Below are 20025 nucleotides of genomic sequence, written 5' to 3' on the forward strand. Positions count from 1 at the left end.
GCGGGGCTGCGTCCCCAACACCCCGGCCGCTTGGCTAGCTCATGCCCGAAATAACAACACACAAACTGTATTCATTTAACTGCTTGACCCATTTCTATCTAGCCTCTTCTAGGCTAATTCTCACATATTAATTTAGCCCATTTCTAATCATCTGTGTAAGCACCCCAAGGTGCGCTTACCGGGAAGAGTCTAGCCTCCGTCCATCATGGTGTCTCTGCTCCAGAGAGCAGAGCTGTTCGGTCCCTCTGGAAGCAGAGCAGAGTCTGACCTCACTTCCTCTTCCGCCCAGCATACTATTCTGTTTATTCCTCCCACCAATGCTTTAACCTATCAGGGCCAGCCAAGCAGTTTCTTTATTGCTCAGCCAATGAAATCAACAGATTGATATGACACTCCCACATCATATGTGCATGTGTGAGTGTTTTGCCTGCATGCACGTACACCACATGCATACCCGGTACCCACAGAGGTCAGAAGGGGGTGCCGGACTCCCTGGAACTGGATTTAAGGATAGTAGCATGCCACCATGTGGGTACTGGGAAATCGGTATTTGGCAGGAGCAATAAGTGTTCTTAACTGCTGGGCCATCTCTCTGGCCCCTGAGTTAATTTCTCATTTTTTCACAAGTTTATGTGCTTTCTGGCTTTACGTTAATCCATATATACATATTTTTAAAATGAACAATAAATTGGAGATTCCTGGGGTGAAACAGAAGTAAGCAGGGCTAAAGCTTGCTTAAAGGTCTGTGTCCATGTATCATGGAGCATGGACAGTCCAACTGACAGAAGTCTGGAATTTATTCCTGGTATGAATACTTTTCAGGTACATGCAGGTCAGCGAAGCAAAAACATTCCACTTCACTGCACTCGGCAACTTTGTTTTAAAAAGAAATCTTTTCTAAAAAGAAATATTCTAAAGAGAAATGCTTAAATTATTCCATTTTGAATATTTTGTCGTATATAATCTAAAATTATCCACATCTACAAAGTCATAAAAAATAATCTTCTGAACCCCATTTAGCTTGAGAAAAAGTAATTCTGCATGCCTGTGCTCCCTGCGTTCCCTCATTTCCTAAATGACACCCCCATTTTGGCTCCATGATCAGTCTCCCCTAAGATCCCACAACCATTCCCTGTTGCTTCCCACAACAGCGTGTCAGGCAGGGCTTGGGGTCTTTGTTCTCCCTGGAATCTAGGGCACTCACCATCACGCTGAAATAAGCATTACTTGAACTGGAATTGATTTTTGATTTGCTGCTTTTGAATTCTTCATTCATCTCGTGTGCTTGCTCTCCTGATGTGTCATTAATTTAATGGCATTCCATTCTGGAATAAGTGCTAAAATATTTGATTGAGGACTATCTTGTCTTGGGTTACAACTTTTTTTATCATGGATATACAGAATTTATTTTACTTCCTATAAATGAATTGTGAGATATTTTTGCATTTATATATGTCATTTTAATGGGTTGGGACATTTCGTGTTTTTCCAGGATTGCCATATTCAATGAATCAAGCTGGATTTCCCTTGGGAATACTGCTTTTATTCTGGGTCTCATATATTACAGGTAAATAGCACACGGCTGCATATCCCTGCAGTATAAATTGTTCAGCGACTTCTTCACCTACACAAATATGCCCTGCAATTGGATCTCCCAGTTAATTAAGAAGTCCATCAAAGGATCCTGAGGAATTTAAGCAACACATTTGAGGGGATTTGCTTTTCTTCCTAATCTCTTAAACAGATTAGTGAAAGTAGCATGTTCTATCACCAAGCCTAAACCTGGTCATGTGCCTTTCCCACTTCATACACAAAGTGGTGGCTGAGAAAGTCACTTCCAAGGCCAGTGCTGGCTGAGAGGACATTGCTCCATGATGCACACAACAGGGTTGGGCTGGCAGGTACATGCAGAACAGCCTCTCCATTCCAGACCTGAGAGACGCATAATCTATGCTTATGAATATAAGTATCTTTAAAAAGCCTTCCCATTTTTTAATTGCCTGCTCCCCAGTTGGTGCTGGCAAATATTTAATTTCCACCCAGTATATTACCATAGCTTTAGTGCATGGTGAACGCATAATTATAAACCAGCAGGCAGAGAAAAGTAAACATCTCACCTGAGAATCAGGATTGGAAGAAGACGAGTGGTTAGTAAACCCGCATCATATTACATGTAAATAAACCACACTGCAAATAGCATATTCAATTGCTGGTGTACCCATGATGTACAGTCGCTCCAAAGTCCTGCATTGCAGGCTCACCATCAGTAGGAACGATTAACCCATTCATTTACTAAAATCATCCGCATCTTTGAATAATTTTGATAAATAAAATATCTCCCTCACGAAAGTCAAACAATTTATATTTTAAGGTTCATTTTCTTTCTTATGCTTTGAGAGCAAAATCTACAAATACAGTATGTTAATTTTTTCTTGCCCAACACTACAATTTTTTTTAATGGAATCAGACTTCTTTACAAATTATGGGAGTCCTACAGATCTATTGTTCAACACCGTAATTAAAATCTTTTTTAAAAAATATTTATTTATTTATTATGTATACAATATTCTGTCTGTGTGTATGTCTGCAGGCTAGAAGAGGGCACCAGACCTCATTCCAGATGGTTGTGAGCCACCATGTGGTTGCCGGGAATTGAACTCAGGACCTTCGGAAGAGCAGACAATGCTCTTAACCACTGAGCCATCTCTCCAGCCCCCGTAATTAAAATCTTAAACTATGGAGTTAGGTTGGAATTTAAATCCTGGGTCCTTAACCCTATGGTCCTTATTACCCATTCAATCCTGTGGAAATTACTTGGTAACACTACATTTAAACAGTAGCTTCTCTGTAACAGTTCTGGCTGTCTTGGAACTCATTCTGTAGACTGGGCTGGCCTTGAATTTGTGGAGCTCACCCTACTTCTGCCTTCTACGTACTGGGATTAAAGGTGTGTGCTACCACCACCTGGGGAAAAATTATTTTTATTTATATAATTACTGTATATTTATGTCTTCAGCTATAATCATAAAATTTGAAATGAAATAACTACAATGTAAATATTTTTTTTAAAAAGTCCATAGAGTGCACTCTTAGCCATAATAGCTTTAAAATTAAGTTACTGATTTTATTTTGTTTCAAACCAAAGGCTTTGAGTCTTATATAATCATTAACCCTAAAATCCTCACCACGGTGTTTACAGGTTGAACACCTATGTTATATCACCTGCAGTGGAGTCGCATCCCCGTAAACGTGGGTACATCTTTGGGATAGAAAATTATGGGTATCCCTGGCCTTTGGCAGTCATACTGCCTCTGCCCTATTCAGGGCATCACCTGGATATTCAAGGATATCTGCATTGTGTTTGAAAGACATGTAGCTAAAAAAAAAATGATGTTTTATTAAAAGTCATTAGCCTTGTCATGGTAATACTGTACCACTGCAGCTCTCCTCCTAGAATTCCTCTTTTTTCCCAGGCTGGGGATGAAGCTCCATCCATACAGAGATTGTCTCACGTGCGTGCAGCCTTGGGCTCAATCCCCAGCTCCTTTGGCACCATGGGAAACCCAGTGTCACCACGCTAGAGGCAGTGGGAGATGAAGCCAAGAAATGCGGGGAACTAAACTCCCATGCAATAGCAAACTTTATTCAGAGCACTGTATACCCTGGGGGTTAAGAAAGGGTGCATGACTAAAGTTCTCATGAGGCCGGGCTGCATATAGTCACAAGGACAGGCTGCGCGTGTAGAAAACATGTTTTTCCACAGAGGCATTTAAACATTTAACCCTAGCCAGTTAACAAATAATCTGAGCAAACTCCCTCCTACCCACTAGACCTGGGAGGGCCAGGAAAACGCATTCAAAGAACAAACCCATGATTTCAAAGAAACTGAAGTCACAAGACCCTTGTTCTGTTTTCTTACATGCACTCAAAATCCCCCTCCCAGGACTCCATTCTTGGATGGAGTTCCCACACCCCAGTATGGCGGCTCTTGCCTATCCTCTAAGCGCTCGGGATGTTGAGGCAGAGAACGCAGGAGTTCAGGGTCAGCCTTGAATACAGAGCGAACTTGAAGCCAGCCTTGGCCACATGAAACCTTGATTTAAAAATGAATCTCTTCTTCTCTTTGTTTCAGTTGAGTTGTGTTTTGTTTTGTTTTGCTACAGACTTTTCCCTCATTTTATTGATAAAAGGAGGAGCCCTCTCTGGAACAGACTCCTACCAGTCTTTGGTAAACAAGACCTTTGGCTTCCCAGGATACCTGCTGCTCTCTGCCCTACAGTTTATGTACCCTTTCATAGGTAAGGTGGCCGTGAAGACAGATGCTATAATAGCTGGTACCCACATGGTTCTTTCTGAAAGACAGCAGCTTTAATAGGCATTTGAGAGAAAAAAAAAACTAATAGTTGAAGTGTTTTCCAAATTAAGCACTTGCATCTTCAACAATTTTCCTTCATATTTTCTAATACATTTTACCTTTTTATTACTTTTTTTCTAAAATAAAGTGGGAATTTGGTTAATGCTTTAGTTTTCCTTACCTGCAGTATGCTCTCTCTCTGATAAATGTGTATATGAATATACAGCATATATACACATGCAAATATCACTCACACACACATACACATGCACAATACACATACATATACACAAAAAATATACAATGCACAGACATACACACATTTATACACACAATACACAAGCACAAACACACATATATACATATACATACACATACAAACATATATAGACACACACATAGACATACACAATGATTTGGGATTGAAAGTGAGTGAGAAAACTAACAAGTCTCTCTTAAGGCTCAATACAGATGATTTTTGTTTTGTTTTATGAAAACCTAATGATGTGAGGGAAGTCATGTGCCAATATTTTTACTACAATGGTAAAAATGTCACCCACTTCTTAAACAGATAAAATGTTCATATAAATTAACAACCAAAGACTTCACTTACATCTTATTAATTCTTTGGGAATTTCAAACAATGTTGATTTCATATTTTTATTGGAATTAAGGAAGCTACAGTTGAAGTAAGTCTATGTGTTCCCACAGAAATCTAGAAAAATATACTTCATTTGAAAGCCTTGCATTTTCAAATGAAGGCTTTGTGTGTGTGCGTGTGTGTCTTCAAATTTTACTGTTGTCATTGGTTCTTCGGTGTAAGTAGCATGTGTCTTCCCAAAAGAAGGTGTTTGGAAACCAACCCTCCACAACAAAATAAATCACATTTCAAATGAGTGTCAAATCTCAATGTTCAAGAGCATTCTGGGATGAACCAATTTGCATCGTGAAAATTTTCCTGAAGCTCAAGTTGACACTTTGGCACAAATCTTTCATGTTATCCTTAACCCGGGTGTACTAGAAATTATATGCAATGCATGCTAAGCCTATGTCATGCTAAATACTATGTTTCTAGTATTTAGAAAGTCGTAACTTCCAGTGCTCAGAATATGCAAGAGAAAAACATGTGCAGGGTTATTAACGGCCGTTCCTGTCATTGTGCTTTCAGCTATGATAAGTTACAACATAATAACCGGAGACACATTGAGCAAAGTGTTTCAAAGAATCCCAGGAGGTAAGTAAACATGAGAAGTGTGGCGAGTTGAAATAATGTTACTTTTCATAGGTATGATGTAATTCATAATTTACAAACAAAACATTTGACTGTGGACCTGGGCTGCCTCACATCCATCCAATACAACAAACTTAAATTAGTTTTTGACCAATTTTTAAAAGTTGCTGTTCTTCTCCAGGCATGGTAGTACAAGTCTTCAATAATCCCAACACCCTAGATGTGGAGGCAGATGGACCTCTGAGTTCCAGACCAGCCTGGTCTACAGAGCAAGTTCCAGGACAACCAGAGAAACCCTGTCTAAAAAAAAAAAAAAAAAAAAAAAAAAAAATTGCCATTTTCAATGCATTTCCATTTGATTCACTTTTTTTTTCCAGAACACCATGTAAATCCCATCAAAATAAATAAATAAACAAACACATAGCTTTCTGGTTCTGACTCCTGGCACTCAGCAGGTTGTATGTGTCAGGGATTTGTTACCCCCATGACTCCTTGAGGAGTCTGCCTGGTTATATTTCTATGGTTAGGAGCATCCCATGCTATGGAAACACAAACACACTAGTGTGGCAGTCAGCCAGGGCATGTTTGTGTTGTTTCCATTGTGGACCAATTGTGTGACAGCTGCCGTGAATATCCTCAGGTGACATTTTCAGCACGTGTCACAAGCCCACTTCCTGTTGAGCCTGTCGCCATGGCTTGGCTGTGAGAGTAATTCAGAAAGGATGGGCATGTTTGCTTGTAGTTTAGGAGTGGCGAAACTGACAAGAAGACGACTGGGGCTAGCGAAGTGGCTCATTGTTTAGAGTACCAGATGCTCTTGCAGAGGACCAGGGTTCAATTCCTAGCACCTGCGTAGTAGCTCACAGCCATCTGTAACCATTTCTAGTGAATTTGATACCCTCCTCTGGCCTTCAGGGGCATCAGACATTCAAGTGATGAACAGATACACATACAGTAAAAGGCTATGAACATTAAATAAATTAATAATTTTTAAAGACGCTATTCATAGGAATGTAAAATTCTATGACATCATAGGAAGCATAAGTTCATTCTTGGGTTATTTTGTATTATATTTTTGTGGCATATTTATGTTTTAACATGATTTTTTGTTTATTAACTCAAAATCATCTTCATATATGATTTAAGTGTTTTTACATCATTATTTATAGTGAAATGTTTGGGTAGTTAATGTACCACACAATGCACTATTTGTGTGTATAGACGCTAAATAATATTTACTATATTTCAGTTGATCCGGGAAGCGTGTTTATTGGCCGACACTTCATCATTGTGGTTTCAACGGCTACATTTACTCTGCCTCTGTCGTTGTACCGAGATATAGCAAAGCTAGGAAAGGTAATTTCTACATTTTAAAGCTTTCCTTGTTTTTATTTCTGTGTACGCGAGTGTTGCGCTTGCATGTATCTGTGTGCACCATGTACTTGCAGGAGCTGGATGATCCCCTGGAACTGTAGTTACAGAGGGTTGTGGGAGCTGCTGTAGGTGCTAGGAATCCCACTCATGTCCTCTGTAGGAGCAGCCAGTGCTCTTAACCACTGAGCCATCTCTCCGGCCCCATTTTTACATTTTTTAAATAGCCCTTAATTTTGCGGGCCTACAGTCTACTCAGCTGCCACCACAGTTATGCTTAGCAAACTGAGAATAGCTCATTTGGGGAAACTTATGGTTAAATGTGAAAAAAAATATGTTCTTCCTTTTTTTTTCTAAAGGAGATAATCTGATATCAGACAATGGATTTTCAATTTAGAAAATAAGGAAAACTGTATTTAAAACACTCTACTTTATTAGAAAAGTGCCCCACCTTTTCTGGAGATAATTTAAACAATTGGATTAAACTAAGTATGACAAAGAGAGAAGTGTTGGAAGAAATAAATGTTTAATCTTATTTAAGCATTGTACAATAAATGCATTGACAAACTGTGTGGGACCCTGAATCTATATAAAATTTTATGTTTTATGTATCAGTTAAAATGAAAAGTAAACAAAAGTATATCAAGGATGAATCACTTAAATGATGCAAAATGTTTTTATTTGCAAATTACAATGTCTATTCTATGTGTTTCCACTCCGTGAATTTTTTTGTTGTTTTGTTTTTTTGAGACAGGCTTTCTCTATTTCCTGGCTATCTTGAAAATAGTTCTGTAGACCAGGCTGACCTTGAACTCAGAGATCTACCTGTCTTTGCCTCCTAAGTACTGGATTAAAGACGTGTACCGCCACCACCAGGCTACCCACTCAGTGAATTTAAATACCAATTTTTTGATTGATCAATTGTTGAGAATTTTGCCAATAGGACTAAAGTCTTTCTAATCAAATTAACTAGATCATTATTTGACTCCCCACCTAACCTTATTTACATAGACTATCCTTTATCTGCGTGTATTTTATTCTCTTACTGCCAAGGAATGTTTTTATTTTACTCAAAATATAACTGGTACTATGTCTACATGATCAAATATTCTGACCATACGTTTTCTAAAAGGGTTGATCATGTGACACTTCTACGGTCTGCTTTGAACACTGCACCCATCAGCTCCGTTCTGCACCTGCCTTTGATGCTTGACACAATGCATCCAGTGATGAGTGAGGTCCCTCCTTCCAGGCAGAGCTGGACACGGAGCCAGCCTGTGGGGGTGTTCTCACCACCAGGCCTTTTGTCTTTAGCAGCCATTCAGTGACAAGCAAGGACCAAAAGGGAGGCCAGATATGGCAGTGTACAGTGTAATATTCAGGAGCTGGAGGAAGAGGCAGACAGATCGCTATGAGTTGAAGCCAACCTGATCTATACATAATTCCTGGCCAGTCAGGGTTACATAGTGAGACCTCGTCAAAAAAAAAGGGAGAGAGAAAGAAAGAAAGAAAGAAAGAAGGGAGGGAGGGAGGGAGGGAGGGAGGGAGGGAGGGAGGGAGGGGAAAGAAAAAAGAAAGGAAGAAAATTGTATCAAAAGCAATTTTTTTTTGTGTCAGGTATCTGAATGGTTTAGCATTTTTTTAAACTTTACAAGTGAAAAATAGATATATAAATATATATTCAATATAGATGCATAAATGTTCAATATAGATGCATAAATGTTATCTTCTGAAAGTAGAAAGCAAAACATTCATGAAAAAAATTATGATCCTTAACATATGAATTCCCTACACACCTCTTGAAGTGTCCTACTGAAATCCTGATTAACAAAGCACAGGGCAGGCTCTCTACGGAGTAGGCTGCTTGCATTTGAATGCCACCTGTCACCTTCTAGCTGTGTGGACTTCCAGTGGCTATTTTTTTTCTCTCTGTCCCTCACAGGACCAGGGAACTCATGATAGATATTTATTTCAAATTAAAGATTAAAAACTTAAAATCCAGTGTTAATGATAATGACATGAAATAAAAGGAATCTGAGGCCTTTTTGTTTTAACCTATCCTAGAAGCCATCTCAGATGTGCGTATCCATTTTAAATGGAGAATCTCGATTCGCGAGCCTAGTGTAATGAGTGTACACGGTACATGCGCTCGCACAGCGACCCGTGTGTTAGCCGGATGAAACAGGCACAGTGCTGGGAGGAAGACAAAGAACAGACCCAGAAACACAGAGCAGAGGGCAAACCACATGGGAAAAACAGACCAACGGAGCTGGAGAACAGAGAGGGAAAGGCAGACATGAAAAAAGAGAATTGAAAAGAGTGTATGCAGGGTATGTTGAAAGGAAAAGGGGGGGGGATGAAAATGGAAAAAGCAATGGTAGATAGAAATCAGCTTAATACAGTACTAAAATAGGGCCTGAAATTAAAAAAAAAGATATTTTCATTTTAACTTTCATAAATTAAAAGCACTCACTTTGTATCCTGTGCAGGAAGTCACTGAGAGGGCTTCAGACTTTGTTGTAAAACCACAGTGGACCCTCGATCCTCTGTTTGGGTCTCAGGGACGATTATAATCTGTTATGTAGTTATGCACCCACCCAACCAGTGTAGAGACTACTCTCTAAGGGTATAAACCACTTAGGGAGCCTGATAGAAACAATCTATAAATAAGTTTACCAAATTAATAAAAATGATGTACTATTTTAAACAAATTATCCGCATCTTATACTGACGGTGTCTTCACGTTTCTTTGTACAGATCTCTTTCATTTCCACAGTTTTAACCACTATAATCCTTGGAATCGTAATGACAAGAGCAGTTTCTTTGGGGCCAAACATGTAAGTGCTGTTGTATTTTTTGACTTTTACATCAATATTTGCTGAAATATATCATATTCAAGAACATAAGGAAAATACACAAATAAAAATATAGCCAGATATGATGGCTCATGCCTATAATCCCAGGGCCCAAGAAGAGGTGGCAGCAGATCAAGAGTTCAAAGTGATTTTCAGCTATATAGCAATGTCAAGGTTATGCTGAGATACAGGAGACTCAGCCTCAAAATGGAAAATAAGGAAGGAAGAAAGAGGTTATATACATATATACACATAGCAATGAGAAACAGTATATAGTGAGTATTTGGGAAAAAATCAGAGAGAGATTTACAGTCAGTAAATGCATCAGGGGACCTGAAATGTACTAAACAATAAAAAAATTAATTTAAGTCGTGTCTTAATGAATGCAAGAAATGCTGCATCTTCTATGCATGGTCTCTAAGAAAGAAGGCGGAGAGGAAACCTGCTGGATAGATCTGATCAGTAGCATGGCACAAGACAATTTGTTTCCCTTTTGACTAATTGTTGCTCTGTAAAGTCACTTCTTCTTAGCTTGCCTGAAAAAAAAAAGTTAAAAAAATTGTGACTCAAGTAGGTAGGAAGTCTAAGAGCAGGGTGCCAACGAGCTTTGATCTTAGAAGAGCCCCTGGGTCCCCTTGCTACAGGTCATCACATGGCAGCCGGCTCTGTGGTTGCTGTCCACCTCCTCTCATCTGACCCTTATTGCCTCCCAAAAGGCCTTCCTTTTAGACAGCATCACACCAATATACCAGGACTTTACCATAAGGATTGGAGCAGATAGCTGGAGAGGCTATCTGCTTGTAGCCCCCTTGGAAGAGAGCCTAACTAGAACACAAGCCCCCTCCCCTCATCAATTACTAAGATAAACAAATCAAAGAGAAAGGAAAGGAGGGAGGGAGGGAGGGAAGGAGGGAGGGAGGGAGGGGAAGGGAGGGGAGGAAGAAGGAAGGAGGGAAGGAAGGAAGGAAGGAAGGAAGGAAGGAAGGAAGGAAGGAAGGAAGGAAGGGAGAAGAAAGGTTCATTAATTCAGTCCTTACATAGCCTGAGAAGCTTTGAAATGAATTGGGTTTGATTCCCTTCAGTGTGGCCATCTATCCCTTCTTTTAGCAAGCACCTATTGTTTCTGATGATTTTTGCTGTGTCCTGGAAGAGAAGACCAATATATTGTCTGGATCAGTGTCTGCCGCAAACTGTCTATCAGTTGGATGCTTTCAAAACAGAAGAAAAATAAGTTCAATACAGTGTGATCAGTGTGAAGGGGAAATGTGAAAGTCATTGCCCAAACCAGGGCTTCACGACCTGCTTGGGATTAGGAGAGCTTCCTTAAAGAGGAAACCATGTATGATCTTGGTATCTTGGAAGGACTGGAACTTTTTTAGATAGATAAGAGGGTAAAAAGTATTTTGGGCTCAGGAAATGTGCACATAGAAACACAGAGGTGTACAGCCATTCTGCTGCTTCTTTTTCAGTATTTATTGCGCAGATACTACATTCCATCCTGGTTTTTGAAAAACTGATTTACAGAAACAAAAAGATAATCTACACAATAAATAATACAAAAAGTAATAATTTAGGCAAAATGGTGATTGCATGAGACTTAACTATAATGACCAAAAACTTTATAATGAAAAATGCTTCTAAGTAGCCATTTATAATAAGAGACTTTATATGCTGGGTATATATAACACAATGAGGTGATATCAAGAAGGAGGACAATAGAGAGAAAATAGAGGAAACTTGAGAAGTCAGTGAATCAGAACTCAATACGATCCAGAAGGGGCAAACCTTGATCCCCATCAACATTGTATATTCTACTCACCTGATTAGCTAGATGACTGGGGTGCAAGGGCCCCACCCACAGAGCTTCTGCCCATCTGTCTAGGGGCCAGGCAACTGGACTCCTTAGGAAACAGTTAAAGGGTCCATGAGCAAGGAGCTAGACAGAGGCTCTGGCCCAGAGACTGGCCAGAAGCACACCCAGGCTGTACTTCATTCCCAAAATGAAGCCAGAGATTTTTGTTTCTACTTGATGCTCTGTGGTTGATGATCATCCTTTGTTTATGTTTCTCAGGGTTTTTTTTAAATATAGAAAGAAGTATCATGTGGCAGAGCATCATGAATACAAAAAGAAATGAAATGTCTTTGCTCCCAAAGATCTTTCAGTTTAGTGGGGAAAATAACACTCTGAGGATAACTATGAGGGAAAAGAGGAAGGGGTGCGCTCTTCCTGTCAGGCTAAATGAGCTGATGTCATGGCCACAGAGAAAAAAAAAAAAAAAAAAAAAAAAAAAAAAAAAAAAAAAACAATTTGTTTGTTTTGGTCCCAAACAAAATGTAGCCTTAATCTCCTCTACTGGTGATATAATATTTTATCTGAGACCGAGTCTTTACAATAATGGGGGGAATATTTATTCAACTCTTCCAATATTTAGATGTCTAGGAAGCATGTTCTCTCGTACGGTGCCACCCCTTATTTCTGTTTGACTAGTTCTGCAAACCACTTCTGCTCGCCCTGCTTACCATCAGGCTAATGAGATCTGTGCAGAGTTTGGCACAGAAGCTGGTCAAGCAGGCTTCCTTCTGAAAATAAGGCGGGCATGGATGCTCATCATCCAGAAAACATGAGAGACCCGATACGCCATGTGTGCTTTCCTTCATTTCCAGTTCCGAGGGGTGATTGGAAAAGCTGTGCATGTCTCTTCCCCTCGGTCTTCTAAAATCGTATTTGAAAAAAGGATCTTTAAACCCACTATCAGAAGACAGGCAGGTCTGTAACGGCTGCTAGTGGTGACCTCGTTACCATGGAAACACCTTTTTAGTGGTTGTGTTTAAAAATAAAACACAATTCAATTTCCTTTTCCATAACTCGTAGGGCCATAAATTCTGCTTTCTGATATGATTTCAAATAGCCACAGCCTCACGACTCTCAATTCTTCTTGGAAATTATGTTCAGTTTTATTGCATTTTCTAGGTCTTTGCTTTATAAAATCTGGGGTAGCAGAACAATTTAATTGTTTTCCAGAGAGCGCACGAGTATAAAAATGCAGTAACACACTTGAATATTTTTCCTAACTTAAATAGGAGGCATTATTTTTGAAAAAAATCTTTACTTAGTAATGTCATTAATATTCATATCTTACAATCAGTGTGGAAATGATAACATGAAATCAAATTTGAAACTATTTTCTTTCATATGACTCTCTGTTTTAATATTTTAATCAATAACTTAGCATTCTAAACATAACTGTAGTATATACACACCTAAGATTTATATAAACACTTAGATACACAAACTGTACCCTAGAACCCAGCAAGCATTAATTTAGTTATTCTGTCCATCTTATGCCTAAAATTATACAATTTAATGACCTAGAAAGGATTCAAGAGAGAATCAGGAAAAAATGGGTAAAATACGTAAAAGTACATATTTGCGGAAGAGAATGATTAGATTTGATGGGTGTCAATCACTGAACTTTTTTTTTATGAAATATGAATTGTTGCTGTTCTTGTTGTAAATGACAATCATCAAACATCAAACTGTAATCTGACTGAAGTAAAAGACAATTTAGTCACACAACTATAAGATTCAAGGTCAGTTGTTGGGTGTGGTTATGGGTGTGGCTCATTTAATGAAGTCAGGTATGGCTTTTCTTTTTTATCCATCTCTTTGTTCTGCTTCTTGTTTGAGCTCCAGGCTCTGAAATGCCTTATCGCTGTCACAAGGTAACAGCAGCAGGCTCAACTTATACTATTTAGGCTTAAATCCAGAGAAAGAGAGTTTTCTCTTTCGAGGGATTGCAGTCCACTGCAAGGATTATTGCCAGTTGGCTCTGATGAGGATCTGTAAGGATTCCTACCCCAGGATCTGTGTGTTGAGTTGCTGAGTTGAGAACAAGTCATGGGTGCCTACCCTTGGAGCTAAGAAAAGGGTCACTGCATCCAGACTGAATAGGAAAACGAGTGGCCCCAAAAGACATCAAAGCAGTTATGATTGGAAATTTGGAAGAACCATGAACCCTGAAAATGACAGTACCCATTTAGATTACAGGGGTTTCAATTAAATGGTATGGGTAGAACACACTTACAAAAGAATTTAAGATATAAATAAATGACAAATGTCCTCATGGAAAAAAATACTCCTATTGGAGCCTGGGGACATTGTTTAATGAAAATTTTAAAAATTAAAGAAAAACACAATGTTTTTAGTAAATTATTTTTATGACATTTATATACTTAAAAGGCATATGGCATAACAACGTTCAATAAATTATTTCAGTAGAAAGCAAAAAAATCGGGAAAACCCTCCTTTCCCTCTCTGTCCTCCCGCTCTCCTTATATGAGAAGGGGTGTAAATGGAGTGAAACAGTATGGGAAAATTGGCCGGAGAGAGAAAAGAGAGCTAAACTGCTTTAGCTTGTTGTAAACATAGGAATTATTAATCAAATCATAGCTCGAGTCAAAAGATGGTGGTGCACGCCTTTAATCCCAGCACTCTGGAGGCAGAGGCAGGTGGATCTCTGTGAGTTCGAGACCAGCCTGGTCTACAAAGCTAGTTCTAGGACAGGCTCCAAAGCCACAGAGAAACCCTGTCTCGAAAAACCAAAAAAAAAAAAAAAAAAAAGAAGAAACTAAAAGTGCTCCGTGAACTCTTTATTGGAGCGAAGAGATGAGGTGGGGGTCTCACTATGTTGCTCTGTGTGTCCTAGACCAGGCTGGCCTGAAACTCACAGAACCTCCTCCCTCTGTCTCCCAAATTCTGGGATGAAAGGCCTGTGCCACCACATCCAGCTTCCCAGAACTCTTAAAGGCATTTAGGGCATCGTTTGTGTGGTCCTTGGGTAGAAGCTGGGATATTCGTTCTTGAAAATACAGCCTAAAGGATACACAGAGGAACACGTGGGTCCATTCTGAAGATTGTGAGAGGCAATGTGAGTTTCATGACGGGAGCTTGGAATGGTGATCAGGAGTATGTTCAGAAGTTGAGTGTTTTTGGCTTTGTAAGTTTGGAGCTATAGGAAATGAGAAGGGTTCTCCACTTAGAAGTAAAATGATGATGTTCCTTATTGAACTGTCTTTACTCATCGCTTAGGCATCTTCTCGTAGGGGTACTTTATGTCTTTCATCTAGCCACAAGCAGGATGAGAACAGAGGTCACATTTGCTCTTTCCCGCTGTGTGCTCATCTCTCAGCAGAGTGTGCAACGCAAACCTGGAGCTCAGGATGGAATTGCTAGATAATAGCTCAACAGCTCAGTGAAACCCATGTGCCAAACCAATGTGCTTTAGTTGGTTCATCCTGCGGACTGACTGCACAAGAGAGTAAGAATCGTCTCGAGGCAATGAAATTTTCACGGAAAAAGTATTTACTAGCAATGCAAAGTTTACTAGGGTTACTTTCAAAGCCAGTGTTCACCTAGTTCATGGCAACCACTGACCCTCATTTTCCTATGCCTCCCCCCACCTCCCACCACTTAGATATTATGTTAAAGACATAACTAGAGTTCTGGTGATCCTAGGCTGAAAGCCTATCCAGGGTACATAAGGAAATCAGCACAGATGGTTTGGCAGAGAACCCCAAGATGAAGGGAAGACTTTGCTGCAGCGTAAAAATCTTGGTTTGTTCTTCAGCTGCTGGATGTTGACAGTTATGAAGCAGAAGAGTGGTCAGATAAAGCTTTCCATTTTAATCTGGGCTCTTCTTAGAGCCCAGGTGAGGGCAATGGGAACACAGAAGCTTGGGAAAAGGCTGTCTATGGCAAGGGTCTAGGCACAGGACAACTGGTACAGTGTATGGTCATGGCTGGCAGACATGAAGAGAGAGAGGAGCCTTTCAGCTGATAGACTGAGTGTCACCATGAAGGTTCTAAGGGAGCAGGAGTCACTTAGGGTGATGGTTGACATAAAGGTTTTCAGCTTAAACAACTAGATTCATAGGATGCCCAGAATTCACTACCAATGGGAGAAACAGAAGAGTCTACTTTCAATCAATGCATTAAATACCTATTGTATCAGTTGTGAGGCTACAAAGGTAGGTGGTACCCCGTCACCCTTTGTGGGTCGATTCAAGTTTATTGAGGATAGAGTTGGGCATATAAACCTCAAAAACCAAATGACATTCATAATTATAACTGATATTTATAATATTATAAGATTTAGGGGGCAGGGAGAGGATTCAGTCAGCAATGTGACTGTAGCACAAGCATGGGGGCCTGAGTTCGAATCCCCAGTGCCCCTATGAAAAGTCAAGTCATCAGTGTATGCCTGTGATCCTAGGGCTAGGAGGATGGAGGCAGGAAGATTTCCAGGCTTGTTGACCAGCTAGTCTAAGCCAATCAATGAGTGTCAGGTTCCTTGAACGAACCTATCTCAGATGACAAGGTGGGAAGCTATCGAGGAAAACTCTAGTGTTGACCTCTGACCTTCACAAGCACACATTCTTACAACGCTCCCATCATTACCTTCCCCTACAAATGTATACACAAGAACATATACACTAAGAACAACAGTGATAATAATAATAAATGTTTTTAAAAGTAAAATCCTACTCTACTCCCTGCCGTACCTGCCTGTCTGTGCCAAATCAACCAACCACCAACACTTTGTGAAGAGTTGGCAAGGGAATCATAGAATAGATGATAATAAGAATCAAAGAACATTGATATCTCCAGTGGCAAACTGGGTTCATGATTACAAGGTTTTTCTTGGGGATTGTTTTTTTGGTAAGATCAAAACTATATTTTGGCCAAAAAAGAATCGGCATTAAGTTTTCTGAATATTTAAATCAACTTTTGAAAATTGTAGTTAAAAGAAGTGAATCCTTTCTGACACTGAGAGTAATCACAAGGAAGGATTTTCCCAGGCAGCTCTGTCAAACACAGATCTGTACCACAGATTCAGACACAAATGAGCTGGGACAGCACAATGGCTGAGGAGCCAGGGGAGGCTGAACTGGGGGATGCAGTCAGGTCTGCCGGTTCTTCAGAGCTTGACAGAAAACAGGACACGTGAACTGTGCCCGAGGGTGTTCAGAGCACTTAACTCTCCGCTGTGTCTGGTTGAAGCAGTTAATTTATAAAGCACCCAATAAAAGTCAGGCTCTGCCCATGCTGGATTATTTGGAAGCCTCCCCTGCAACCACAAGGCACAAATGTTCCAAGCCTCCTGACCCAGAGGTGTGGTGTCCTAAGACCCAGGAGCAAAACTCTGGAGCTTGGTTGTTGTTTCGTTGTTATTTATTTGAGATGGGGCTCAGTAGATACATAGCCCAAGTTGGCCTGAAATGCACTACATAGACCAGGCTAGCCCCAAACTTACAGACACCCACTTTCCTCTGCCTCTTGAGGGCTGAGGTTTCAGGGGTGACACCATGTCCAGCCTGAAGCTTGCCTTCATCACTCTGTGAAGACAGGTTTATTTGATAGGACATCATTGCTGATCCCTCAGCTGTTAGGAAGATAACAAATTCAAGTTTCCAATCATGATCAGAAGACTGAATCCAAGAATCCAAACCGTTACCCACACCCAGCAGCTCATAACCAGCTGTAACTTCAGATCCTGAGGAGCTGATGTCTTCTTCTGGCCTCTACGGGCATGTCCACACATGGCATGTACTCCCACAGACATACATACAAATAAAAATGATTAAAAGAAAATCTTTTCTTAAAAAGCATATACGATCTATGTATAGCTTTGTGATTAGCATACATAATCTCTGACTTCGATCCACAGTGCACTCCCCACCAAAAAGACTAAACAAAAATTATATAAATTAACATCTGTTCAGATTTTTTATGTAAAGGAAGCACCCTTTCTTTTTGAAGTGCTGCCTGTGCTGAGGCTACGAACTGCCGTGTGCGGGGCCCTAAATTATCTTCTTACTCTTCACATATTGTAGTTCTTAGAAGCTTTTAAGATTTAAGTACTTTTTAGCTTTCCTCCCAACCCCCTTTTTCCTCCACCCCCCACTTCCCCTCCCCAAGCTCAATTCCTGCCTTGGGTTTTCTTTTAACCCCTTTACCCAGTTTGACTTTTAGACTTGATCCCTTTTGTTAAGCCTCTTCTAAAGGCTTAGATAAGATAATGGATCAGCCTGACAGGAAGCCCTGTGCTGCTGGGCCTTCTAGACAGACTGCCTCTCAGTTTGCCCCTGCACCTCCACCCCCTACTCTAGGACTCCCCTTCACCTCTTCCCTGTGCTGTCCGAGCCTCAACACTCCACACACTCTGGGCTGGCGTGAAGCCAGCTACTCTCATGTTCACCCTCTACACGGCTCTCCATAGTTATGACGTGAACATCCCCTGTTATTCTCCTCCACTGACGTCTCTCCTGCTACCATCCTCTTCCTCACAAACCGTTTAAATCCCTTTAATAACATTGTAGTGGGGGCTCAGGACAGAAGGGAAATCCATGTGGCCTGTCTACTCTGGTTTAATTCGATAGCCAACTTTAAGGGTGTGTGGTGTGTGTGTGTGTGTGTGTTCAGACAGACAGACAGAGATATGATATGATACATTAGAATGACTTACAGGCCATGGTCCAGCTAATCCAACAATGGCTGCCCAAGAATGCACATTCCACGAATCCAGTAGTTACTCAGTCCATGAGGCTGGATGTCTCAGCTGGTCTTCAATATATACGATATCTCAAAGAAGAAGACTCAAATGCCAATGAGGAATGGACTTGCTATAAATGAAAAAAAGTAGGGGAAGAGCAAAACTTCCCTTTTCCCTATCCCCCTTATTTAGACTTCTAGCAGAAGGTGTGGCCCAGACTAGAGTCAGGTATCCCCCATCTCAAAAGATCTGGATTAAAAGTGTGTCCTCCCACCTCCAAGATCCAGATTAGAAGTAGATCTTCCCACTTCGAATCAAACAAAAAAATCCCTCACAGGTGTGCCCCATTTGGGGGTTTTAGTTAATTCCAGATTAGTCAAGTGACAGCCCAGAATTGCCATCACAGATGGATAGGTAATTCTTTCTCAAAAATTACCTAATTACTTATTGTAACATTTTTCATAATAATGAAGATATAGAAGCAGTCTAAGTGTCCAGCCACTGATGAATAAGAAAATATGACAAACACATACAACATAATACTAATCTACTATATATATAAATATATAGATAGATATATATTTCATTTGCCACAACATGAAACTGGAAATGTAAAATAAGTCACAAGCAGAAAGTACCACATGATCTCACTCACTTGTGAAATATCTTAAAAGTTGATCTCAGGCAGGGCTTGGTGGTACATGCCCTCTCTCCTAACACATGGGAGGCAAAAATAGGCAGGTCTGTAGAATCCCACCTAACCTTGTACAGTGAGGCCCTGTCCCCCAAAAGCAAACAAAGTTGCTCTCCTAGAAGTTAAAGAGTTGAATGGTTGTCACTAGAGGCTGAGGAGGGGGTATCCAAAGACACAATTAAGAAAAGAGAAATAAGTTCTGTTTTATGTACAGTAGAATGATTACAGGTGATAATGTACAGTTAATGGTTAAAAAGCTAGGAGAAAGTATTTTAAATATTTTTATGAAAAAGAACGTGTGTGTGTGTCCCCTGATTTTAAAATTACACGGTAAATGTATATGTATTACAAAAATCACATGGTATCCCATACATAAGTAGAGTTTTATGCAGATGAAAAACATAATAAATTTTCCACTTGCTGAATCTCTTTACCTGTCAGTTTTCTAGTCTCTGTTACTCTAACTATGATTTAAAGGTTAAAGGAGGAAAAGGAAGAAGCAGTGTTGGTGCTTAGATGAAAGCTTTGGGGGAGAGATCTATGAGAGTCAGGCCTTCACAGAAAGCAGAAAACGGGGCGTTAAGGGCATGTTCCTGTTTATAAATCCAATCACAGTTTAATTTGGTAAATTCATAGGAAGCTAATTTCCCAACACTTGCAGAGAATTCAAAATGCGCACGTTCATACTCACACATCCCTCCCTTATGAAAAACCTATCCTAGGCCTCTAACAGTTATGAAGGTAGAAGTGTGAGTTGGCCGATGAGGTGAAGGGACTGTGGCTCTCTATAAAAAGGCAGCCCCAGCTGTTCAGGAAATTTGCCCCAATGTTCTGTTCATATTCGTGATATTTGAGCTCACGATGAAATCTTCTAGCATTATCTGTTTCTTCTCTTTCTCTCTCTCTCTCTCTCTCTCTCTCTCTCTCTCTCTCTCTCTCTCCTCCTCCTCCTCCTCCTCCTTCTTTTC

The 20025-nt window shown here is 40.1% G+C and overlaps 1 protein-coding gene across 1 annotated transcript in view; it reads left to right on the forward strand.

Annotated features, from left to right (window-relative positions):
• The window catches only part of Slc38a11 (solute carrier family 38 member 11), a 44471-nt gene that overhangs the window by 4646 nt on the left and 19800 nt on the right, over nt 1-20025 (forward strand). Inside the window, exons 3-7 of the mRNA XM_050123246.1 lie at nt 1493-1567; nt 4164-4298; nt 5523-5588; nt 6835-6941; nt 9714-9793. Of these exons, the coding sequence (XP_049979203.1) occupies nt 1493-1567; nt 4164-4298; nt 5523-5588; nt 6835-6941; nt 9714-9793 (463 nt within the window). The remainder of the gene's footprint in view (nt 1-1492; nt 1568-4163; nt 4299-5522; nt 5589-6834; nt 6942-9713; nt 9794-20025) is intronic.

This window comes from Alexandromys fortis, unplaced genomic scaffold (assembly GCF_014885135.2).
Source record: "Alexandromys fortis isolate MF-2015 unplaced genomic scaffold, M_Fortis_MF-2015_v1.1 scaffold_8_9099976_23576923, whole genome shotgun sequence".
Lineage (NCBI taxonomy): Eukaryota > Metazoa > Chordata > Mammalia > Rodentia > Cricetidae > Alexandromys > Alexandromys fortis.